The 26,973-nt window shown below is 46.0% G+C and overlaps 1 protein-coding gene across 1 annotated transcript in view; it reads left to right on the plus strand.

Moving 5' to 3' along the window:
• Positions 1 to 9,108: 9,108 nt before the first annotated feature.
• cacna1g (calcium channel, voltage-dependent, T type, alpha 1G subunit) overlaps positions 9,109 to 26,973 on the plus strand; it is a 178,475-nt gene continuing 160,610 nt past the window's right edge. Inside the window, exons 1-2 of the mRNA XM_079293010.1 lie at positions 9,109 to 9,187; positions 9,817 to 10,143. Coding sequence (XP_079149136.1) covers positions 9,824 to 10,143 — 320 coding nt within the window. The 5' untranslated portion in view covers positions 9,109 to 9,187; positions 9,817 to 9,823. The remainder of the gene's footprint in view (positions 9,188 to 9,816; positions 10,144 to 26,973) is intronic.

Consider the following 26,973-nt stretch of genomic DNA (forward strand, 5'->3'; position numbering starts at 1 on the left):
TAGCATATGGTGCTCCGTGATTCAGCCCCGCTGTGACTGAGCGAAAGACCAATATAGACACGCGGATTTGCCAAATTCCTTAAACGGCCTAACGCTCGATCAGCAGAGGAAGGATTAAAGCTGAGATATGGAGAGAAGGAGCGACGATGATGCAACGTGGGGCGCCAAGGACAAGTCAACAGTGTGACCACGAAGAACAACAGACAGAGGCAGGACAAACTACGATCGAGGGAGTTTTGACATTCATAGTTCTCAGTCTGTGTATCCTCATGACTTTGTTGGTCCCTTGATTTTTCATCCAGCGCCAGTGCTAATATCGGCACGCTAACACACTAAAGTAAGACGCTGCATGGCAAACAGTCCGACAACATACCGTCCGGCATTTTAACAATGTCATTGGGAGCATGTTAGCATGCTGACGTTAGCATTTAGCTCAAAGCAAAATAAATCATTGATGTGCTTTGTGTGTGCTGACATGAAAAGTTACCAAACGGTCAGCTTTTCTGTTTGTCTTTTCTCTCCATTCCCTTTATAGATACACAATCTTTAAGCTTGTTCTGTATATGAATGATAAAAAAAACACAAACGCGTACAAGACAGCTGTAATCATTTCCAAAATTCGAAACTAAAACTGTGCATGAACACCGGATGTTTACTGAATTTGACAAAAAATGTGTTTGATTAGAATTATAGACTGTCCTTAAATACGTCCTCAGCCTCTGTCTTATTATAATAATAAATAATAACAAATGGTGGTCAACGAGAACGTTTAACGTAACCACTGACATGGAGGGACGGGCGGACTGATGGATGGACCAAAATGATGGTTGAATGGATGGATGGATGGATGAATGGACAGACAGATGTTAAATATGAGGATGATGGATGGATGGATGGACTGAAGAGGAGATGGAAGAAATAGTCACATTTAAACTGTGACTGAATTGAGATGAAGGCTAATGAATTATGGTTGTTGACAATGAAAATATTGCCTCATTGGATGATCTTCAGAGTCGAGGTTGCTTCTTGAACATCCTGTAAAGTCGATGTTAACCGTAACCCCACCAGTATGATCACTATTGGTGCAAATGATTTCCGCAGCTTTGATCGCGTCTCTGCGAGAATACGTGGCCTTGCACTGCAACGGAACGCAAACTGTTTCTCATTGAATCTCAGCCCCTCTGTGATTTACTGCGTTCATTTCTGCTCGTATATACGCAGATAGCTTTGATATTCAGCGAGCGGCGCGTGGCGTATTGATGATTGGATTACCGCTGCGTTGCCGTTGACTGGCTGTCTTGCTGTACGGCTGCTGTAATGAGAAGACACTTTCTGCAGCTTACACATTCACTTCATTGCCCAGGGTTCACTGGAGGTTTGTTTCCCCGCATCAACGGGATGCAATACTTCAGGCTTTATTGAAAACATCAATTTGACTGTATATTTTGGATAGTGTGCTGCTGTACGGCTGCCAGGTAGTGTGAAAATATTTATATATATATAATATATTTGTCCGTGTTCTGTTTGGTTGAGGGAAGAGTAGCTCACAGTGAGTACTGACCTGTTGGAACGATTGTGTCGGGCAGTTCGCTCCCCGCCATGCCCTCCAGTGACGCCGCTTATCTTGGCGGCTTCGGCCCATTTCTACAGTAAAAACATCAGAAGACGCTTCCAACGCGTTTCCACTCGTCGTGATGAATTTCCTCCGTAGCAGTGAAAAGTGGTACTTCTGCCAGAAACCATATGAAAATAAGACTCGTATGTTATCCGGAATGATCCTTCAAATGAATGTGTATAAGTGGGTTAGCCATACTGTTCCAGGAAGTGACACAAACCCTTAATTTCACCGATAACCCGTGACATAATCCGTGCTGTAGTCGATGACGTAACCAAGGCTCAAACCTCAGCAGCAGGCACGTCACATCTGCGACCGCAAGCTACTTCGCCGGCTCCCGGCCCCTTGGAATAAGATTGATAAAGGGGAAGTGGAATTCCTTTTTGATGAGACATCTAAACTCTAAACAGTGCTGTGACCACAAAGAACATGGATAAAAGCTGCAGATCATTTTTCTTCTGGACATTTTGCAGCCCAGAGCGAACCCTTGCGTGGCTTCTCGCTATTGTGGCCGTAACTCTCTCCAGACCGTTGAAAAGAGCCCAAGGCCAGCCAAATTATGGACACACACACACACACACTCTCAGGCATCCAGGAATACCTCGACTCCGTCTTTCTATCTGATGGCGTTAGTCCCGTGAGTGTGTGTGCGTGTTGTTTTCAGTGGCTTATGGAAATGTTCTCCCACCTACGACACTACATCTGGTCCCCTGGTGCCACTCCCCTTCTTCCCTCTGATCTGTATCCAGATGACATTCCTGTCTGGCCAGCTTCATCACAGTCCCGTGATGAACGAGGCGGCCTCATTTACATGGTAAACCATTGGGAGCCGGAGACGCGAGAGAACGAAAGGAAACCCACTTGAACTCCGGATGCCCTTCTAAACTCTGTAAGACACTTTTTTTCAGTATCTTTTTGGGGTTGGAAAAAAAAGGCCCATTCAAGGTACATGTTCATTGAAGTATGTGAAAATATTTATTGGGGAAATTGAGTTTAGCATCCTTGGATACTGTGAGATCAGTACCATTTGCCATGATATTTCATATGCATATTTGTGGTCCACGGAGGATTAATCTTAACAGGAGCAACAAGCCAGGACAATGATTGTCTCTGCAAAATTGCACGATAACCCATTAAATAGCGATTGAGGCCTCCCAACAGAGAAACACTCGATCAAAATCTCTTCAGTGGGCAAGAATGTTGGGGACCCTCTGAGCGTTTGTCCAGTGCCAACACCAAGTCACATTCCCCCACTGACCGTGAAAAACGGCAAGAATCCTGAACAGTGAACATGAAAGATCATTTAAAAGGTAAGTGATTGAGTTCAAAGGACGTCAGACTTTAACTGAGGTTGAAAGCTGGTCCAACATGTCGAGGTCACATGCAAGCATCCACGTTTGTTTTTCAACATGTTTGCTCCGGTTTTTGTCATCCTAACTTGTCAATATTCAAAGTGAACCGTGTCGCTACAGATTGTTTAAAGTTCGCTGAGGTTATTCGTAGTTTCCATTGTTTCACTAACCACAAAATCAAAGTGAGGAGACGGATTACAGCATTGCAATGAGAGGAAGCCGGTGGACTATAATGGCCAAGACATATGGAAATTCAATCACTTGGAGATGTATGGATGCCCGCAGACAGCAGGGATGCTGTGCGAAGCAAGCGGCCTTTCCCCCGTTTCTCGCCACATTTCTTCCTCTCTCCTCTCGAACACACCCTCCTCCCTAATACTCCCACACTTTCCCATCGTTCAAATCATTCAAAACACCCACCCGAGCCATCATCACTCGATCGGAAACATTGATCTCCTTCTCAGTCAATTGTTTCGGTGAGGGGGAAATGGCCTGAGACGAATGTGAAGTTTGTACGCACTTGTTCCTCTCTCTCTCTCTCTCTCTGTATATTGTGTGTGTGTGTGTGTGTGTGTGTGTGTGAGAGAATGTATTTGTGTCCGATGTGTGTCTGTGTGCATCAATGCATCTGTTTACTGTGTGGGAGTGTGTGGACGTGACAGGCTGCTCGTCAGCTGCAATTGGCAGGTAGCAGCTGTAGATCATTTTTGAGGTCAGAAGTTGAGAACAAACACACACACACACACACACACACACACACACACACAATGTCAGGACCGTCCCGGTAATGAAGGAAACCAAAAGAGACTCCGTGTGATGTGTTAGCTTTTATTGATGTGTTGGTTGCTATTGGAATAGATTGCCATTCAATTTTGGAAGCACCACCCGCAAGTGGAAGTTCACACACATCCGGTTAGAGATCTCGCCATCTAGTGATCCTCTGTAGTTTGAGTCCAATGACCATACAAAATATGAAATGGATTTCTATGAAATTTGGTACAGACAAACCCCCCCCCCTCACAATGAACTGGAGTAACTTTGTTTAACCCCTGAAGACCCATCCAGACAAATGTAAATGTTTCCAGTACTTTGGTTTATGACCAGATTGATATTCCCATCAGTGTCCGGTGCTAATTAGCAAATGCTAGCGCGCTAAACTAAGATTGTGAACATCCTCTACACATCAGCATGTTGATGCTGTCAACATGCTGTCTCCTGCCTCCATGTCATTACAGGCATATCATTTATGAAGTGTTCGAAATGTTCCTCTCCGAGTCTGCTCTGCTCTGTAACCAAGGTTACGACATGTGAATCAGTATCACTGAAATCACGTGTGAATTATTTTTTTTCATTTTTTTTTGTTGGAATGGAAAAGCTTCAGAGGCGCAGCTTTGTATAGTCTGGAGTCTTCTGTTTGACATATTTCAATTAGAAGTGATTTTTTGTTTATAAATGACTGATATTGTTGTTGACCCTCTTCGGGCTCCCATAACACACACACACACACACACACACACACACACACACACACACGAATACACCACACGAGTCACACGGAGTGCATTGTATTACCGTCTTGTTTTGGATGTGAGCTAAAATAAACTGACATGTTCGTTTTTCTTCTATTCATCATTCGGCAGATAAATAGAAAAGTGAGACTAGAGGCTACCACCTCTCGCGCCCGGTTGCCAGCCCGGTCCGGTCCCGTCCGGCAGCTTCGGTTCCAGTCACGTGAGTGTCTCAAACATCTGTTATTGAGACCAGGGTCCGGCCGTATCCCTAAGACACCATTAGGATGTAATTAAACATTTGTGACCCTGTAGCATTTGCTGCAGCATGTGCACTCAGCCACATGGATGCATCTCCGTCGGTCAGAGACGTTTGTTTTTGTTTTCCAGATGCAAATTCGGGTCGGCCTTCCACCCGTCCAGAACCGGGCCTTTACTCCCTACATTGCATTTTCCCTACAAGTATTTAGATAGGCAGAGCTTGAGACCGTACATACCTTTTAAAAGGCCCAAAAAAACAACTATTTGGTCAATATGTCATTATGAGCAATGGGGTAAGTTAAGGCTCAGGTCACGTCAGCAAATGTTTTTGTCCTTGGTTTTTTTCCACTGGTGTAGAGTGAGAGGGGCTCAGTTGGGAAAACACAATGTCACTCATTTCATAGCAAAGCTGATCAAAGCACACCCACGCAGTTCTGGTCGCTGAGTGTTAAACAAAATGATAAATAAGGTTTATAAGGTTTCTTTCTCCTGAATCTCAGCTTTGATTGTTGCTCATATAATGTTGGCGGAATCTCGCAGAGTTTCAGGGGGATTCTAATGTCCGGAATCGAAATAATATCAATTGCTCGCTGTAAATGAGTGCAGGTTTGCTGGCGCTGCCCAAAGGAACGGGCTGCGAGTCCAGAGGAAGGAACACCACAAAGTTAAACAGCGTATGTGACTAACAACTTGCTGGAGTTCACAGCGACCACGGGGATCATATTCAGCTTCAGCCGATTTTATTGATTAAAAGGAAACCAGCATGCAGCATGCGGGCGGTTGAAATGAAATGATGTTTTTGTCCTTATTTCCATTTTGGTTTTGTTGGAATCATCCCCTGTGTAGGAAAGTGTACTTCACAGATATCTCATGACAAAAGAACGGCATGTCAAAAGCCTTGTTTTCCCAAACTACTCATTTATTATAGATCACAATTCGACAATTGTTATTGTCGGTGGTAAGGAAGCTCTGCGACATGAAATGCAACACACTTATGATTTGCCTTCTAGTTTTGGCTCGAACAGAGTAGATCGTAGTTACAGAGAGACTGCAAAAGACAAACATTCTGAACTACAGTAAACGTCTTGTGGCACCTTTGGGAGTTTAAACAAAACAACTCTGATGCTCATTGTCATTGATTCTCCAAAAAACGATACTGGGAGGGGACTAACGAGGGTTCAGTTCCATCGCACACAACTCAACACACACACACATCGACTGCATGATAATCAGGGATCAGGCATCATAAAATTCAAACAACAATCAATGTATGGTTACATAAAACCGGTAAGCTTTTCAGCTCTTCAGTCCTGTAGATGAAGCCTGATCTCAGGGGAGGTCAGAGATTCCAGCGCAGATCTCAGGGAACTACCGCGTCATTACAGTTCATCCTGTGAGGACCATGAATGTCCACATTTAATTGATACCCACCTGAAATAGATTTTGGTGGATTTTTGTGCTAAAGGAAAGGTCAGAAGTCAACCATAAAGATTAAGATGCATCCTGTGAGGACCGTGAATGTCCAAATCGAATGGATATCCATGAAATAGTTCATTAGATATTGTTAGAATTTAATCATTTCTGGTGTACAAGTGGACATGTTTGACAGTGTTACGGGAAAGGTCAGAGATTCAGCATGACGATTAAGTTGCATCCTGTGGGGACCATGAGCATTCGGCATTTCATGGAGGCCCAACCAAGCTACCTTTTTCAGGAACCAAAGTATTGTTCAAGGAGACATTTTTTTCCTGTTGTTGGGAAGACGAAAGGTCAAAAATCATGAGAGATCGTCTTCAGGGAACTGTAAATGATCAGATGTAATGGCAGTCTGGCTCTCTAAGTCCCCCCCCCCGGAGAGCCGAGATCACTCACTCTGATAAATTGGGGTCTGAGCTCGAACCGGACGGCACCAGCAAACGCCGTTCATGGGCACTCGGTGTTGAATCGCCAACTCTTTATTCCAATCCCATGAATAATATATGCATAATTATATTGCTTGTTATTAATGAATGTATTTGTTTTGTCTTTGGTGGGCTTCACCCAGGACCTCGTGTATTGTGAACGGTGCCTCATTCCTGCCTGGTACAAGCCCTGCTGGATCGAAGTGTTTTCATTGGTGCGCCGTTAAGAGAGTTCACAATTAAGTAATCAGCCCAAACAAGGTGTATTGACAGGAGCTGTCAGGAGTTTTTTCTTTTCTTTTCTTTCCAGGTCATGTGCTCGTGTGACTCTCTCAGTCTTCATGCTTTCACAGCGAGCGATACAGCCCAGGTGATTAATATCTGCTCCTGCACATGAACTCTGCAGCAGCGACAGACGCTCTGAAAAAGAAATTGGTTCCCCTCATTGATTTGCTCCAGCTCTCCGATCAATGATCATCCGCTGCGATGAAAATAAAGTGCGGGCGCTGCTGTGTAGCGAGTGATGCGCAGAGACTGCAGTGTGTGTGTGTGCGTGTGTGTGTGTGCGTGTGTGTGTGTGTGTGTGCGCGCACGCCGGGCTTGTCGGATCCTTAACATATGAAAGATAGCGGTGCCAACAGGGGACGACATTGCAATTCAGAGACGCTGTCAATTTAAAAAACTACAGAGCACAACTATTTGCTCTGCCTCAGGCTGTATTCCAAAAGCAGCTGCAGGTACCCGGCAGGAGAGTGCACAGTGTGTGTGTGTGTGTGTGTGTATGTGTGTGTGTGTGTGTGTGTGTGTGTAAGGCATGAAAGCCTGGGGAAACGTCTTCCCCTAGTGGCCACCAGCATACATGCAAGAGGATTCCTGCCGGGCCTGGGGTCCCCAAATCTGCCAACCGAAACGAGAAAAAAAGAAAACTTTCATGAATATTACATGTCATGAAGAATGACAATTTAAAAACAAAATGTGGTGAATATCTCCAATGACTGAACGTGACTAACTGTTTCTTCTTGGTTCATTTGGAGAGTCTGGGGAAAAAGTGCTCCCGGATGGGGCTTGAGGAGCCTCCTGGTCTCTGAGGCGAGTCTGGGGGGGCCCCCCTCTGCACACACTGTGACACTGATTTTGCCGACCAGACATCTTCGCACCATCGAACAATTCATGGCTGCCGAATTCTTATTTTGCTTTACCTTTTAGTTTGTCTGTGGTTTATCTGGGATCTCTGTGTGTTCTTGATCTTCGGCTGGGGCAACAAGTCTATTAATTACATCTCTATATTCACAGTCAGTCACATTGCACCATGTGGCAACTCCCCCCCCCCCCCCAAATAATCCCCATAATATAGCTCTGCACCAATCATACAGAAATGCTGCTATAGGTGCCGTCGCTCTCTCGCTTCTCATTGGCCGACAGTTGACAATGAGATTCCAGCTGTTTCTCCCCCCCCCCGCCCGCACAGGTCGGATCGGCGTAAGGATCAGCCAGTGAGGAGGGGGCTCGGAGTCAGGCCGCGCTGTGATTGGATGGAGAGCGGGCGCTCGTCGGGGGGGGCGGGCTGGTGAGAAGTTACGGATCCCACCATCCAGCTGTGCGACTTTTTTTTTCTTGCCGATGGACGGCGCCGCTCCAATACAGTCCGGAGGAGACGAGAGCGAGAGGCAGGAGCGCCCGCTGCTCCCTTCACGTGCGCCACCGTAGAGAGGGGCCGGTGCTCGTGATATCTTTCGGGAAATATTCAAAGCTTGCCTCTTTTTGACGACCGTTTGTGCTCGGTGGGAGGGGATGTGCGGCAGCATCTCCCTGTGAAAGAAAACCTGAAAACCGCCTGTAGATGCAACGGAAAGTACTGGAATCTGGGATTTTTTGAAGTTGGGGGGTTAAACGGAAGGAAGTTTTCGTTATTTCTCCTTTTTTTGGAGGGGCTGGTCTATCAGCTCTGTGGAGGAGGAGGGAATCATAACGAAGTTTGTGCGCGGCGTTATATATTTAACCTGAGGCTGCAGGCTGCAGAAGTGGACTCACGCGGGTCCTTATAACAATACAAAAAATATATCTAACGGGGGATGGTTATGAAGTGTTGGTGAGGACCCCGGAGAGGCTCGGACACCGGGGACCGGGGCCTTCGGGCGCACTGTGTCTGTTGACCCGCGCAGCAGAGCGCACCACCTGGAAACTATACGCGCAGCCAGACGCACCAAAAAACCCACAAGACCCTCTCCTCTCTCTTCTCCCCCTCACCCCTCACCCCCTCTCCCCCTCCTGCTCCTCTCTTCTTCATCTCTTCCCTCCTCGTCTCCTGATTCGAACCAACCGGGTTCTTTCCCCTTCTTCTTCTTCTTCTTCCTCTTCCTCTTCTTCTTCTTCCTCTTCTTCTTCTTCTTCTTCTTCTTCTTCTTCTTCTTCTTCTTCTTCTTCTTCTTCTTCTTCTCCTTCTCCTTCTTCTTCCTCCTCCCCAGGCTGGTGTGGACTTTATAGCCGCGGCATAAACTGATCATGCGATGACTGAGCGCGCTGTGGGCACATCTACCGAGTCCATTACAGGTAAATGAATCGAACGGAGAGATGCTCTCTGCGCCCATTTATAAAAAAGAAAAATCAATAATAACTGCTGCAAATCACTTCATGATGAATGTATTGTTGCTCGGTTATAGATGCCGCTGAAGTTTGGAGACGGATTGGAAATATGTTTCCATTGTTGCTGAAAAGAGAGAGATTTAGTTCTGGATGAAAATGAATGCGAGCCTCTTTTGGGGGTGGGTTCATTAGGAGCTCTTTTTTTTAAATTACCAGCTTATGTCAGCAAATATATACTTTTGGCGTTTTCTATCCATGAAAAGAAAAAAAGCTTTGTGTCACATTCATTCTTTTTTAAACTATTTTACGCGGTCGTTTTGTCGATGAAGGATGCGCAAAAATGTCCTGAAATGATTCCTCCACCACCACTTCTCCCCACTGTTGCTTCTTCATATTATATTTAATTGTCCGTGTATGTGCAGAAGTGTATCGATATAGTTTTTCACTTTATACGAAAGTTGGCAGATTTAGAATCAGATTTAAATGCACATATATTTTCCTGAATCTCATGCGCTTCTGCTGCTGCATTCACTGAAAGCACGCTTTCATGGCTGTCTGCTACCCCTGATATGTGTGATCGCATGTATTGCCCGCAGGAGGCGAATGATGGCCGAGGATGGGGGAAATCTCTCCGGGATCCCCGACGCCAGGGGCTCGGAGGGTCGCTCCTCTCTGCCGAGGACTTTCATCCGGCTCAACGACCTGTCCGGCGTCGGGACGGGAGGCGGCGAAGCGGCGGCTGCTGCGGTGGAGCCCGCGTCCCCGGTGCCCCCGGCGCCTGACGCGATCTCTACAACCGGGGATGAAGCGTCGGCGAGCGGCGGCGACAGCCTGCCCTACCCGGCCATGGCCCCCGTGGTCTTCTTCTACCTGAAACAAACCACCCGGCCCCGCAGCTGGTGTCTCAAGATGGTCTGCAACCCATATCCTTTTTTTTCCAGACAGGAGTCTGCTCATGCGCACGCGCCTCCCACCTGTGGCAGGTAAGAAACACCTGCTGGGCTGCGCTGCTCTTCCAGCTGACCTCAAGGGCTGATTGACTAGTTACCAGAGGCCTTGGAGCCCTCAACGTCCATCTTGCTCTCTTGGTGTGTGTGTGTGTGTGTGTGTGTGTTTTTTTTGGTGTCTGGATGTGAGAGAGAGTGTTTCCTTAGGGTGACACCGCTCTGCTTTGCTCTGCTCTGCTGTGTGTGTGTGTGTGTGTTCATGTCATTCGGATTACCCTCCCTTCACCCCTTCCGCCTCGTCTCTCGCTCCCCTTCCTCTCTCCTCATTTGTCACCATTTGTTTGATTGAGATGCCGAGCAGGCCTGTCGTCGTCCTCCTCTTCCCCGAGGAACATTGTCCTCTCTTTCGCTTCTTGTTCTTCCCTCGTTCTCCTCTCATCCTCTCGTTCCCTTTTTCTTTACTCTGCCTCAGTCTCCACAGCTCATTTCCATGTCTGTAAATGTCAAATCTTTAAAAGGTCCACAAATATACTTTTTCTTTTGAAGCATTCAAATGAGTCCCTCGTGGCTCCTCGGGGAGCAAAGGCGATCGTGGCACTATTATCCAAGTCAGGGCCTCTCAAACATTTTAATTTCATGGTCCCCACTCCATGTGATATTCTGCTCTTTCAGGTGTTTAATTCCCAGGTTGTACGGTGTAGCCAAGTGTACGATAATTGTCGGATTTATGAGATTGTTTTGCACCTTTGTACGATCCACGCAGCTCTAACATCAACTTATATTCTCCATGTTTTTCTTCAAAATGTCCGAAAACGGTGACCAAAAGGGCACAAAGAGTTTGAATTTACAATCGCAAAAGAAACTCAACTGAGGAGCTGGAACTCGTTAGAGTAGCTGATTCATTTGTCTGCCCATCCAGTAGTTGCTGCGTTGCAAAAGAGCCTGACCCAGGATCTGCTGTAAACGATCCAATCAAATATCACAACCCCTTAGTGACGTTTTTCACAACTCCCACAGTAAAACGTGTCGACCCGTTGAGCTATGTCTGAGTGCTTGCACGCTGGGATACACAGTGGGTCAAAGGCAGCATTATAAATGCTGACCTGAGGTCCATTGCATCACTCATCACAGCCCTTTGGCACAGATTCATGAATACGTTGCAAACCCGAGTTGTGGCGGCGGCGGCGTAGTCTGGATTCAATGTGCAACAGTTTGGATAATTCCGGAGGAACATTGGAGTCTTACCTGAGATCAAGTTCTGTTTTCTGATGGCCGTCTGATTCTACTGAAGTCAGACTGGTTTCTGTGTTTTTTGCACAGATCCGTTCTGCAACGATTCACGGACCCCGCTTTGAAAGTTTTGAATGAGGATTTGCACGTATTGAAGTGACTGCTGGGTAATTAGTGACGAAGCGTTTGTGTGTGTTTACGTGTGTCCCCACGGCTTTGTCTGCCTGTGCTGATTTCGGAAAAGGTCACCGCTTCCGTAATGCACGAACGTCACTGCGATCGATCCGTCTCTGTGTGCCGCTGTGCTGCGTGTGTGTGTGTGTGTGTGTGTGTGTGTGTGTGTGTGTGTGCACTTCTGTGTTTTGAATCTGTTTGCGCGCTATCAGGCAGAGGGAGCCGAGGCAGACCAACAACATGGGAGTGCCCGACCGATCCATTCTAAACAGGCATATCCTCGGTAAGCCGTCGGTCCCGGGCGGCCCGCGGCCATTTTCAGCAGTCTGAAGTAATTAGGACCCCTGGATGCTCGCGGAGGTATTTAGGGTTTAATTGAAGACCCCTGGGGTGAACACTCTGAGTGATGTTTTGCCCAGCACATTGCCTGTGCGAAATCCCCTCTGCTGGTTTTGCTAATGATTCCTGCACAATCCGCCGCACGATAGAGAGTGAGAGCTTTTCTATGCGTTGTGTGTGTGTGTGTGTGTGTGTGTGTGTGTGAGGTTGTGTAAGCAGCACACACACTTTCACAGGACTCCCGTAGGTGTCTCCTCTCTGGTGGGGGAGCTGGATGTTGATGCCAACACGGAGGAGGAGGGGAGTTTTGGGAACGCGTCCAGCGCTCTCTATATCCTTCGCTCGGGCCGATTTAAGCAGAAGATTACACGCGCAGAACAGCGAGGGAGGACACCTGGCCGGGCGAGGTGTTTTGTCATGGCGTTGAAATAGCCTCACCGGAGGGCCCGGCAACCGCTCGTGCTCAAATGGGAGCGGAGGGATTTTAGGGAAAACGTGCTCCCGATTCCTTTTTCTTTTTTCGCTTCTGCTTCGCTCTCCTGCATGCTTTCACATTTGTTGCTCGTTGCTCCGACGCGTCCGTCAAAATAGCGGAAGCCGAAGCGAACGCTTACTGAATCAGCAGAAAATGTCTCCTGCCCTCCCCGTCGCCTGTTCTCCCCTCACCCCCGCTCCTCCTCCTCTTCCTCCTGGTCTGCTGCTTTTCTCCCCACCGTACCCCTCGCTTTTTGTTTTCCTCCTCTGGAGTTAAAAGCCTCACGTTGGCTGTAGAGTGAGGACGTGTGTGTTTCTGTGTGTGTGTGTGTGTGTGTGTGTTTGCCATCTCTGACGGCCTCCAAAGCCAGTAGAAGAAGAAGGGGGGAGAAAAATGAGGAAAAAAAACGAGGCTCAGCATTTTTTAAGAGGTGAAAAAGTAGGCCCATACCAGCCATCAACTTTACTGTCATATCCCCCCCCCCCCTCGTTCCTTAGAGAATTTCAGACATTTCCAACTTCTTGCCGTTCGAGAGCTTCAGCCGATGAACTGAATGCTCTCTGAAATTCACCAGGAGGCTGACATGACGGATTATGTATGATGAAGTATTCATTTACTGAACTACAGGCCTTTTTGTGTGTGTGTGTGTGTGTGTGTGTGTGTCGGCGTGTGATTTTTTTACTCCATGATTCATGTGACTCGATGAGCATGCGATGTGACTCGAGCATGCATTTTGCATGTAAAGTGCTCGCCGCAAGAGACGCGTTTGCGTGTGTATATTTAGAGCTGCGCACGCAATCATTCAGCGAATGACAACAAGCGCAGATGCACGTCTCTCACGTCAACACTCGCCAGACGGATGAGGTCAGCCGGCGGTGGAGCGTGCACGCTGAGCGTGATCGTTGACCAATGAGAAGCAGCTTTGTGGACGAGCTGATGACCAATTTATCGGCTGTGTTCCCGATCTTCATTTCCCTTGACCGTCTCCTGGAAAGAGTTAAATCACACAGTCATGTGATCAATATAAACACTTTAAGTGATGCAGATATCTAAAACGTTGATTGTCATCATCAATATTCTGTCACTAGAGTCAAATAACAGGCCTTTTCTTAGAACTGACATCTTCCACGAATCATGCAACATGCATCGAGGTATGGCTTGTACTCAATAGACCAGAATGCAATGCATTGATGATTTTACGAATTCTTCCGTTCACATGATCGGTATCGAGTGGAGTAGAACAGAAAGTATCACATGAAGTACTCTGTTGGTATCACTTTAAGGGTACTTTATCATCTGTCTCCAAACAATACGCAGCCCTACTTCCTGCCGTCGTGAATTCCTTCGAGGTGAACGAAAGGCATTCTGGGAAACGAAGGAAAACGTTGCGTCCAGTAAAGAGGGGAAATGGGGGACAGCTATCCAATGGCAGCTTTCTGTGAGCTGACTGTTAAAGAGTTGAGCTCTTCTGCCAGAGAGGCACTTGTGTCTCGCTCTGCTCTCTAAATCCTTTTTAAGATGGAAACAAAATGGGAGAATAAAAAAGACGTTCATCACTGCCAGCCACAGAACTCTTAATGAAAGCACAGCTGTACGTTCTAAAACATCGAGAGCACCCACTCTTGCTGGCGTGGGCTTTGCTATTGTGCTAGAAAAATCTTTTTTTACATTCAGAACCCAATGCTAGTTAGTGGAGATTCATCGCCGAGCTTCTTGCTTCTTGGCTTTCGGGCAGGGAGGGAAATGAGTCAGTGTTCATCACATCCCAACGCAAATATCAGATGCAGCATTTATTAACAGCGGCGATGTTATTTCTTCGTCCATATCGTGCGCCCGCCTGCCGCGTGTGCATAAAAACCCGACTTACATCTGTTGTGTACGCGCTCCCTGGCAACCATGGGTGTTTGAAGAAAGCAAAGGCTCCTTTTTTTAGAAAAATGTGTTGGACTCAATCCAAACGCCGATCCGCAGACCGACGGATCAGTCTGCTGGCGGTGAAACGCTCTTGACGCGCTGTACAGTATGTGTGATTCAGACGCCTTGAAAGCGCCAATTATTGATGAATAACAGGAGTGACTGCAAACAGGCCGAGCACAAAGAAGCCCCTTCTTTGTGCTCGGCCTGCTGCTTGTTTTTCTGATTGCCACGCTGTAGTTCCAACCTATAGTCAGCTCATTAAAGCACTTACGTTTTCTACTCCGCACACGTGGTGTTTGTGGTCGTTTTTTTTTTTTTTTCCTGGGAAAATCCCTTCCGTCGTTGCACACAAAGTGACACGGCTAAAAAGCATTTAGAACAAAAGAACACACCGGTGCGTTTTAGGATCCTGGTGCAAATTGATGCAACCGCAGTCGTTGCTGCAAAATGATGTCGTTCTCTCTCTCTCTCTCTCTCTCTCTCTCTCTCTCTCTCTCTCTCTCTCTCTCTCTCTCTCATTGCACCTGTAAAGACTATGCAACAGATACAAGTACTGAAAACACGTGTACACGCCGTATTAGTATGTTTACGTGTCACAACTGAAGCTCTGTTTCAAAACGTTGCGCTAGTTTGGTCGAGAATCTATCGTTCGGCAAGGAAAATGGTGCAAAAATGGCAGATTCACACCAAACACCGCAACGAATACTGGGATATGGAATTTGGTCTTTTATTTATTTTTTCATCATCGGTGAACCGGGCCCAATCATACCTGTTATGTCGCGTCTCACCTGTTCGGTGAATGAACAGTTGGAAGACACTTTAATTGTTGGTGCAGTGGAATTAATTAAAAGGAGTATTTGTAAAAGATCTCCCATCTGAGACATCGTACTTGTAATTCCAACCCATCCCGTGTTTATTCTGGTTGGCAGGTGGCAGGTGGTTGGACATATTTCGGTATTTACTGTCGATGAACATGGAAAGACGGATGAAGGAAGAAACACATCAGGGTGCTCCAGACACTGCTTTAACCAGTGACTAAAAAACAACAACAAAGAAAATCACATAATCAATTGCAAGTACTCAAGGGTGACTCAGAGGTGTCTGCCTGTCTGGCTTTTACCTCCAGTGGAAAGCCTTAGCAGGCGAATGTATGCACTGGGAACAGATTGGTTTTTATTCACAATGGTTCTCCATTGAACTCCGTTCTCCAGCGAAGCCGTCGCGGGTTCTCTGATTAGCTGCGTAACCGGGTTTCTCAGAGTAACCCGGTTACTTAAGTGCCAAAAGTGGCTTGAGTTTGTGGGCCGGGCCTGGCAGCTGTCTTTGTGTGTGTGTGTGTGTGTGTGTGTGTGTGTGTGTGTGTGTTGGCAGGGGAGGACCGGCTAACCTGATACACACCCGGTGAGACTCCGACCACAGTGATTCAGGGGCAAACCGCTAAACTCCAGTGTAGACTGCCAGACAGCAGCAGGAAGCACTCTCACTGTCTCTCTCTCTCTCTCTCTGTGTGTGTGTGTGTGTGTGTGTGTGTGTGTGTGTCAGTTCATGGTGTTTCTAAATCTGCTTTGTGCTCAAAGTTTAAACATTTGTTTTTGCCCCCGTTTCCAAGTATGAAAAGCATTTTTTTCTGCGGTTCTTTTGTGTGTGTGTGTGTGTGTGTGTGTGTGTGTGTGTGTGTGTGTGTGTGTGTGTGTGTGTGTGTGTGTGTGTGTGTGTGTGTGTGTGTGTGTGTGTGTGTGTGTGTGTGTGTGTGTGTGTGTGTGTGTGTGTGTGTGCCTCTCTCTTGATCGTGGCTGAGGCAGCAGCAACATTTACGCACTTGTATTCTGGGGTGTTGCTTCCTTTCTCTTGTCAGATCCTGTTGTGCTCGTCCACCCCCCGTGACTCCGGTGGCCGAGTTAACAAATGAATGTGAATCCTGTTAAAAAAGAAAAAAAAACACAGGTTAGCTTCCCAAACAGGAAAAAGAAGGAGAGTTGGAAGAAAAGAGGAGCGGCGGAGGAGTCCGATGTCGGGAGGTAGTGATGCAGAGAGGGAGGGACTTCACAAAGTCTCATGTAAAAATCAGTTGGCGGTGTGTGTCTCACCCGCCCATATTCTTGCGCTCTTGTATTCTTGTGTTTGTCTCCGGAAGGCAAATTTGATCCCTGATTTTGAATCAAGTTCTTTGTACGGGGAGAACAATTAATACGGCTTGTCATGAAAAAACCCTTCCACTGTCATCTGCAGTTAGTTATCCGGAACGGCGGTCTGGTTCGATGATTGGTTCGGTTAATGGGTTGGACTCTTTGATGGCCGGCTGTTTGGTTAGGCGGTAGGTTGACTGGTTAGGAGATAGGTAGGTCACCTGGGTGGGAAGGTGATTGTAGATTTGTGGGTTGACTGTTTGGATATTTGATTGGTCCATTGGTCGATGGTGTCGTTTGCCGATTGTGGGGTGAATGTGTGTGTTCACCGGCTGGGTATTGAATTGGTTGTGATGGTTGACTGGTTGGATAATTGGCTCCTGACTGGTTGTTTAGGTTCACTTTAGAAAAATACTTTTTTACTCTTCCTTCGTGAAATGAAGTCTGTAGGCTGCAAGTTACAGCTAAAATTGTTGAAATGGTATCATTCATTTATACACCCACTCTAAAATAAAGCATTTGAAGAAATCAAATTTCTTAAAAAAATCCAACTTTTGTAAATCTCTCCCGCGGTCACGCGATGCTAACGGGTTACAAAATAGTACCAAATCTCAAGTTTAGTCCTGGAAACAACAGAGGTGTTTTAATTTGATATGCAACCTACTATACAGTCTATACACATATAAAGTGTATCGAAAGCAATGAGGATATGACCTTTCTAAATGTGCTTTATTTTCCTTCTCATTTTACAATGAGTTTTTCGTCTTTTTCTTCCTCAGCCCCTCTCTTCTCGGGCTGTTCCGTGAGATGGCTGTAAGTTTATGTAGGACTCAGTCCAGGATTTTCCTACCAGCTTTTTCTCATTAGGGTATTATAGAAGACTCGAGCTTGGCTGCACACTGGCAACAGAAAGGGGGGGGGGGAAGCCATGCACTTACTCTTACTCAGCAAAATCTTACTGGGCGGCTAAATCGAGTTATCTTTTAACTGTCTCACGTCATAGCCAATACCTCAGTCTCTCTGCTTTCTCCTCTACCGCTCTGCTTACTCACCTCGCTTCACCTTTTCTCTCCATCCCTCCACATACTTCAGCATTCTCCAGACATATTCACTCCGAGGCTTCCTGAAACGCTGCTTCATCTTTCTCTCCTACATAGCTACTAGAGACATATTATATTAGAGACATTTATTCTCAAGGGGCAGAGCGTCTGGTCGGTCGACTGTCAAAATCCGCCCGCTGAGGAATTGCTGGCATTTTCAATAATTCACACGCACAGGAGCACATCTCTCTCGCCACTTTTGTCTCTCCCCCGCCGCCTCCCTCCTCCTCCCCTCCTCGCTCTCTGTATCTCGATCTCGATCGCTCTCTGTCGAGTCATCAGGACAGTAATCAGGATTTTCCCGCAGCAGGAACGGGGAGTCTGGTGAAGGAGCGAGAAAAAAAAGCGGGAGCTGTCTTATTAGAGATAACAAACGAGGGATATAAATACCTCTTGGGGTGGGAAGCTTATATAAGAGTCATGATAGGTCCATTGGCCTCTCAGCCCGCCTGTGCACAGGATTATGTGTGTGTGTGTGTGTGTGTGTGTGTGAGTATGTCTCTACATCTCTGTGCATATGTAGAGAATAGGGGGCCCGCAGGCCTCGCATGCAAAGCTCTACTGTAGCTGTGGGTTAAGTGTGTGTGTAGTGTACAGTCCCAAAAAAGCCAACAATTCACTTTTCTCTTTTTAATAACTATAAATGCTCTCACCTAGATGTTTGTGTGGTTAGTTTGATGTTCAGTTACAGATTAATTTAGTTCGGTGTTGTTACTTTTACTCAGATGTTCCGCTCAACAGTTGTTTGGCTTTTTCCTGCTCCAAACTGTCGGTATTACATCGACCTCGACCGTAATCACTCCGCTCCACTTCAGTGCCCCTTTCCCTGCTCAGGCAGTGGCACTGACATGACAATAGACACACACACACACACACACACACACACACACACCTACACACACACACATTGGGCTCTCTCCCCTTGGCGCTCGGCCCAAATCACTGTGACATTTACAGTTTCGCAGCCATTGGAGCTTAATGTCCCGGGGGGACTGCGTGATCGTGGCTTCTCCGGAATCAGATCACATCATTTTTGCGAGAGTGCCGAGCCCCAGCGGCCTTGTTACGCCGCTACACCTGCTGAGGAGGGAGCGGGATCAGCTCCCAACGAGCCCCGAGGCTTACCGGCCTCAAAGGCGGTTGCAGGGTCAGGTGGAAACAGGTGTCGTCTGCTAAATAGAGCAATGTCACAGTTCAGCGCATTGGCACCTGACGATAGAGTCATCCTTGCTGGTAAGTGAATTTGATATATGGATTTGTATGTGGCCGTTGTTGCCATCAGTTGCCTCTTTGAATGTCGGGGAAAAAAGCAAATTTGAGTATTATTTGTAGTTTTGTGTTGTCTAGAAATACGAACAGGAGATTTCCTGGTATTGAGGCCGGAGTTTGATGACGGCGCAGTAAAATAACACTCAATTAGGTGGCAGATTTAAGGGAACTGGTGTTGGGCATGCTGAGTCACTGGCATGGTTTACTGGGACCCTTAAGTCCTGCGCTTTATCTGCTGTGACAGGTCAAAGTGGCAGCTTACAAAAAGGTCTTATTCACATTTATTTCATTGAGCTTTGGAGATGCTGGTACATAGATTGTGTTCTGCCTTTGGACAGAGCCAGGTTAGTTTCTTTATGCTAAGCTGAACCAACAGTCTCCTGGCCATAACATTAGTTTCATGTTTACCATACGGACGTGGGTTAGCAGACAGCGGCCCGTTTTCACCTGAGTCCAACACTCACTCTCCTTTTATCTCTGTAATATATTGAATATCTGGCTGGATAGCTGCTAAATGCTCTGCTATGTTCACTAGCTCGCCATTAACTTTGTTCTGTCTGCTGTTTGTTGAGCAGGCAGGTGGTGCACAGTGGCTTCAGTGCCGTTTTGACGTAAACAGCCGCCCGCAGTGGCTGGAAATGTGGCTGACGAGTTCTGTGACACTGAACCAGTGGTACATCTGTGGGCAGTGAAACCACACACTGAGCAGAAAGATGCTAATACTACCGCCAGCAGTTACTACCAGCGACCTCTTTCACATTAAAAACACAGCAATTGTTGCTCATATTATCCACGCCAGCAGGATTTGCGATCGGACGCTTGCGTGCGTGCACCTGTGAGTGAGCGAGTGCACCTCTGTGTCTGTCCACGGCTAATCTTGCTAATCTTGCTGCAGCAAACCGCATAATATTTTGGGTTACTCAGTGATGGCGCATGCTGAAAGACCTCATGTGGTTGCGGTGACTCACATTTCCTCAACACACCTGCTATTGCTTGTTTTCTCGTGCCATTGACTGCCTGCCGACTTCATATATGTTCATGTTTTAACCAAATAATCCTCTCAACACAATCTGTGTGTTATATACAGCAAGTATGTTATATTGTGAAAAACAATTCACATTACATTTCATACACTACGGTGTGCGACTGCTGCTTAGCATCATTGCTTCAGCAGAAATTAATGGCGGATGAATTGTGAAGTGGAAAGTAATGAAAAAAGGGTTGGACAAAGTAATAAAAAAAATATCCATATATCTGGAAAGCCCACCAGCCACCCCAAACACTCGCAGCAGCTCATCAGAATGAGCCGGAAATCTGCAATACCTGCGTCCCACACAGATACAAATGATACCTAAATGCAAACAGTTCCTCCATCACACACATTGCATTCAGACGCTCCCACACCTTCATGAATGTGATCATTTCTGGGAGGAAGAAAAAATGCTTTCGCTCCACCCGAGGGTGCAGGCCATCCCACATGCAGGATGAGAAAGAGGTGAGAGGTGAGATCTGCTTTTTGTCTTGATTAGTATTTGTTCTTCGTCATATCATCCTCCCTCTTCCCACTCTTTCCCCTGTGTGTGTGTGTGTGTGTGTGTGTTTTAACAAGTGTGCATATTGTTGCGTACCATTCTGTAAGATCTGTTCTTTATTAGTCTTCATATTACCATAGGCTAACTCAGCATTGCTGGGCCACAGGCTCATGGGGAGGTCTCGCTGCTCTGTTTTGCGTGTGTGTGTGTGTGTGTGTGTGTGTGCGCGTGTGTGTGCGTGTGAGTTTTGCAATCAACCCTGGGTAACTGCATACAGATGCATGCAGATGTAGACAGAGAGGGAAACCCTGTCTGGTCCCCGGAGAGGTTTTGTGCGCGTGTGACGTGAAACAAGCTTGCACTGTATGTTTGTTTGTGCGATATGTAATCCAGCGCGAGTGTGTTTACCTGTATTTATGCACTGATTGCCAGTCCTCGCCATGTGTGTGTACAGTATGCCGGGTTTTTTCTTCTTCTTTTTTTCGTGGTAGTCAGTAGTGGCTCAGATGGCACATGTAGTCTATCTGAGCGTGTGTGTATTGCACTTTGTAACACACACACACACACGCACACACACACACACACACATAAAGTGCAGGGAGGGGAGCCTTGCGCTCGTGGTTTCGGTGTCCCTCGTTAACATGCTCTGTTCAGGATTTCCTACAAGATGTGGCTTCATAACCAGTTCCAGACTCTCTCTCTCTCTCTCTCTCTCTCTCTCTCTCTCTCTCTCTCTCTCTCTCTCTCTCTCTCTCTCTCTCGCTTTACCTTTACTGCCTCCTCTTCGCTTTGTCTTTTGAGAGAGAGAGAGAAGGCGTCTGTTTCTAATTTAAAGTACTCCCTGGCTGTCCTCCTCTGGGTCCTAACTCCCCTCTGTGTTGAGCCAGGCCGCCAAGTGCCTCTTCAAGAAAAACACAAATTAAATTCATAATTAAAACCGTGTGCCTGTGGCTTGCAAGGGACCTCTGGTTGTTTGCCTTTATCCTTCTTATTCTTATGTGCGCATCGAACGAAAGCTGGTCTCGTGCTCCTCTCCCTTGATAGAAAGCCGCATGTCTTATATTAGTGTGGTCAGTCTTCATAATGGGTAGTTACGTATGCAGAAGAGTAACATCTGATAGCACGCTTTCAAGGAAGTCACGGATAATTATTAGAGATTGCATCGTAAATTAGGGGTAGGCATCATCTCATTTTATGTTTTTTTTTGTTGATAAATGGTGTGATGGTAAATGTACTAGAATTTTTAATGCAACCAGAGCTTTTACGAAGCGTCGTTGCAGTCGTCTTTTTGAAATGCCATGTAAACGAGAGACCCGGTCAAAGTAAATGTTAAAATAAGTAAGCCTAGGGCGATTGCCGGAAATGCCTTTTTTGTTGGAAGTCAATTGGGCTCTCCAAAAATTTGTGAATCACCGCAATCACGAGAGGTCCTTGATTATACAGTCATAAATGGGCACAGAAAATATAAGCACAATAAGTCCAAGTATGTGAGATTAGCAGTGGACAGACGGACAGATACACACGCACGCGACCACGAGCGCATGATCTCCCTACTGATGTCTGACAGGATGGAAATGTGGGGCCGAGGAGACATTCTGGTCTCAGGAGTCGAACTCCTGCTCTTTGTACGACCGCCTCCCTACAACCTCCGTACCATACTTTGCGAAAAATTGGTATTTTATTTCCTGCAAAAATGTAATACTTTGTTTAATAATAGCAAATATAATTTCCCGGGGACATGTTTAAATGGTGAGGCAAAATCTCAGCAGACACATTTCTACCAGCTCATTGTTTATGTCTTTATTTTGTACAACCCTCTCTGTCAGATCAATTAAAACCCCTTATATTACCCATGTCTTACACCTGTGGTAGAGGCTCAGTGCTGTAGATTGTGAAAACAATTATTAAGAGCATATTTCCTGTACATCCCATTTTATTGCTGCCAAACATTATTAATTTATAAGCTCACTCAGTCACGGATTTTCTGTTTGGGTTTTGTTCAACAAATCTGCCTTCCGCTACATAATCCGGTACGTTTGTCCACACGTTTTTTGTTGTTGTCACAATGTTCCATCTTTTGCTTGATTTGACAGAGGGGCTTTGCTTCTGTCAGGCTCCGGAGTAAAACTGCTTTAAACATGTCACTCACAAGTTAGCTGGCAAGATGTGGTGTTGAGCAAACGGTGTATGAGGCCAAAACTGCTATGTAGATGAGTTGACTGACATTGTTTGGTTTCGTGAAAGATTTGACTTAAAATCTCCTTCTCTCACGCTGAACTACCCCCCAAAAGATTCACTTCCTCCATCTATCTTAGCGCGACACCTTTCCAGGCAAACTGCTGCTGTTTCCTTCTGCAGTGCACCTGTCCCTCAGATGTATGGCGTTTGTTTCTAGTAGCCTCGCAGGGTACAAGTGGAGTCAAATTGCTTTGATTGAAACTTCTGACGGAGATTCGAGGAAGATCGATGGAGTCCGCCGTGCAGAGAAAATCATGTGCTCAGCCTATTTGTATTTTTGTTTTTGTCAGTTTCGCTGCCAAATTTTGACACTTGAGTAAAACAATTTAGGTGAGAGAGAGAGAGAGCGAGAGAAAAAGCTGGGTGGACGAATAGGAGGCAGAGAACCGTTCATATCAATGCAATACCATTGTTGGCCTGGAGCTCATTTCTGATAGGCTGGTTCGGTTCAGCGGTGCAGCTCATTGGTCATTTTTCTATAAGGGAAGAGGCCCCCAGCTTTCAGTGAGGCCCCTACTGTACCCTCAGTCTCTGGACTGATGACGAAAGAAAAATTAGATTTATATGTTATTGTGGTTGTATAAATGTAATTAATGGTCCTGCGTGCCTCCCTTTGTGAGCGGCAAGAGGAAGAGCAGACAGCTCTTTGACTGCGGTGAAAATGTTGCTTTTGAAAGGCGGATTGTGGATTGAAGCAGAATATTCCGTAAAAACATGAAGTGAATTTTGAAAATGATAACGCCTATCTTTTTCCAATCAATTTAGACTTTTTTGACACACAATTCTGAAACAACCCTCTGCAGACATCACTGGAATCTGATTCTGTAAATTGCGTAATTCTAAAATGATCACTGGAGCTTATTCTTTATCTGCAACTGTGCAGAAATAACAGCTTCGAACAGAATGAATAGACGTGCAAAAATGAATTTAGAATTCAAATATCAACGTTATGAATCAAGATTTTAACTATTTGGTATAGCCCTAGCACACACACTGACTAAATGCAGGGCTTAATCAATGGGGAACGATATAACTGATCGGGTGGTTGGTCAGTTGAACGTCTCATCCAGTGAATTTCAATTTAGTAGTTCTGACTTTGGGAGCAAGACCCCTCCTCAGCCAACAGCACATGCTTTCAGGTCTCAAAGGCATCTTTGGGTTTTAGTGATTTATAACTTTACTTTCGAGCAAATGTTGAAAGCTAAATCTCAGTTAATTCTGCGAGGGATTTGAACAAATTTAGTTTGTAAAGGTGGATTCAATTATGGATTCTGATGTAACACAATCTTATCGAACCCCAGATCTAATTAGCATGTTTCGTCACACTGTCTGACGGCTGAATACAATAAATCATCATGCAGCCGTGCTTTTACATTCACATACATATTTAATTCTACCTGCTCGATGTTATCAGGGTTGGCAGTGCTTTGGCTCTCAGGGGTCCTCGAGGGAAAGCCCCAGCATAATGAGTAATTGTGCAATTCCTCTAGACTTCAATTAACTCCAAATGATCCCATTTAATGAGTGTATAAGAACGGCTATTGTAATCATAAGTTTCCCTCCCACCACTTTAGTCCCCCCACCTACAGAGCAGACGGTCACGATTCTGCAACGCAACTTTCCCCATATGACGAAATACAAATCGTCCGATTGCTGTTTGGTTTTCTTCGGAGTGATGAAAGGATTCAAAATTTGAAATCATAATCGTCCATTTATGCTTCAGATTTAGCTTTTTTTATTTAGCCATGTTGGCACTAGGCTCTAGGGAAACTTTTAAGACCGATCCTGCTGATTTTAGGGGGCCAAAAATAAGTCTCCTATAGAAGTCTATGAGAAAATGACCCAACCCTCCTGGGTACGCTTTAGGGCACATGGCCTCCGCAGCGTCGTGCGGTCTGCGAGTTGTCTGTTTTCATCTTAGTTTATCGAACAGTGTGGCCGCTGCGTCACAGAGCAGCTATAGCAAGACTCCTGATATAAGCTGCGTACTTTCATTCAGCTTCAGCCCCCGACCTCCTTCATCCTTTTTGACCTTTTACCGACGAGCTTTATTTTTTCTCTCCAATCACCACTCTTTAAATGTTTGATCCCATATCAATCCCTTCTTTCCGGACACTTTTATTTTCCTCTCTGCTCTCTTCTCTTTCTAAGTAGTTATTTTTTAAATTAGTTTTTTCCATCTTTCCGGTATGCTGCCGTCCCCCCTCAGCCAGAGTTGCTATGGTGATGTGAGTTTCATACAATGGGAGCTTCTCTTTCTTCTTCTTTCCCCTTCTTACTGGTTTTTGTCTTTTTGTTTGTGACTGGCAGCTTTATGCAGAGGATGCAGCCATTGTTTTTGCCTCTGAGTTGCTGAGGCGTTCAGCTGCCCACTGTCTTTATTAGCCGTCTCTGAAAGAGCCCGAGGGTGGCTGTAGGGAAAACAGGTATCCCTTTCTTCCTGTTCTCTGGTACGGCCTTAACACTCACCTCGCACTCTCCTCCCCCTCCCCCTTCATCTACCTTACCTCAGTTAGCTTCACTCTCTCCCCCTGTCCTCCTCTCTCCCCTTCTCCACCTGTCGCCTCGGCTCCTCTCATCCGTCCGCCTACCTAACACCGGCTTTCTCTTTCGCAGTCAGCTCATTGAAGTACACCGCGTGTGTGTGTGCGTGTGCGTGTGCGTGTGTGTGTGTGTGTGCGCAGGTGTGTGAGTGGGAAATTCACGGGGAGGCTCATGCGCCAAAACGCAGATCGGCAGAGATCTTTTCCAGACGTGGTTTGTGTGCGAGTAATTTCAGAATTGCGGCAGTGTATGGTTGATTGCGTGCAGCGTAATGTCTCAGGGAGACATCGATTATTGTTTCAATGTATGTTTTAAATCTCCTTTACTTTTGCCTTTATGCTTTTAATGGTTTCATGTGAAGCACTTTGAATTACCTTGTTGTTGAAATGTGCTGTAGAAATAAACTTGCCTTGCCTACCAGGGGGTGTTTTGCGGGCGCAGCAAGCCACCGCCCCGGAGCAGGGATTGGAGTGAGGGGTGGAGCAGCGAGGGGGAAGAAAGGGGAGAATGTAATTCGAGGGAGGAAAAATGGTTTCGGAAAACGGGGAAACCCCGTCTATAGGGAGGGATGTGGGAAACATGGTTTGGCTCAGAAAATGATATGAAGTGAGCTGAGTCATAAAAGATGAGATTGAGATGCAACTCAGGTGTTCCCTTCGAGGAGATTTGTTTGCTGGCTGCGGCGCAATTAATTTTACGGAAAGGGAAAAACAAAGCACAGATCACACATCAAAGTATGGGGATAAAGCAATAATGTAGCAAGTGGACTTCAGGAGATAAAAATATGAAAAAGAAGATGATTATTATTGAATTTTCTGGGGTTATTATAAAGACTTCTGACACACAAACACCATGCATGATCAAGGATTTTGAGCTTTTATTAAAAAATGATACTTGAATTGACCGTTCTCTAAGCCCCGCCTCTCCCGTGGTTACAGCTGCTGCGCCTGTCCGGCTTTCTGTTCTCGCGGTAAATGCAGTTTATCATCAACGATGACAAGAGTTACCGTACAAAAAAACAAAGGATGATGATAGACACTGATGTGTGAAAAGGCCACTCGAGATATTAACACTGACTGTGAAATAAATCCCGATTAGATCATAAAGAGATACCGACACCACGACAAAGAGTCTCAGTAATGTAATACCCAAACAGGTATTCGATGAGTATCTGTTTACATAAGCAAGGACGTATTTACAACTTGTACTTATCCTAGCAACAGTTTGATGAATTTGTCGGAGTCAGAAACAAATGAATGAAAAGTGTGTGTGTGTGTGTGTGTGTGTGTGTGTGTGTGTGTGTGTGTGTGTGTGTGTGTGTGTGTGTGTGTGTGTGTGTGTGTGTGTGTGTGTGTGTGTGTGTGTGTGTGTGTGTGGGAGCAGTGAGGCAACCCGACGTACCAGAATACTAGATTCTAGAGTCACTTTATATTGCCAAAACAGTTGATTTGCTGAAATGTCATTGAATTCTAAATTTGAATCTTGTGCGTGAACGACACCAGTTTGAACACTGACATCGTGCGCCGATGTGCTGAGAAGGTGAAGAAGATGATCCATCGCTCCCGTTTCCGAGACCGTGTCTCCCCGCATGCATGCTTTGTCTCACTATATTCATCTCGTGCCTGTGATCAAAGCCTAATCAGGTTTGGAAAAGTGCGCTTCCATCTGTGTGTGTGTGTGTGTGTGTGTCCTACAGGAGCCCATTCAGCAACACTGAAGGCCTTTAAGGCCTGAGTCAGCAAACCGCTGTCAATGAGGTTGAATATTAGAGCATGTGTGTGGGCGGATGATGTCCGGGGGGTTGGGAACGAGTTTCATGAAATAAGCAACATTGTCATGCGAGTGCAGGAATGATTGAGTAG

This window comes from Melanostigma gelatinosum, assembly GCF_949748355.1.
Source record: "Melanostigma gelatinosum genome assembly, chromosome: 21".
In the NCBI taxonomy this organism is placed as follows: Eukaryota; Metazoa; Chordata; class Actinopteri; order Perciformes; family Zoarcidae; genus Melanostigma; species Melanostigma gelatinosum.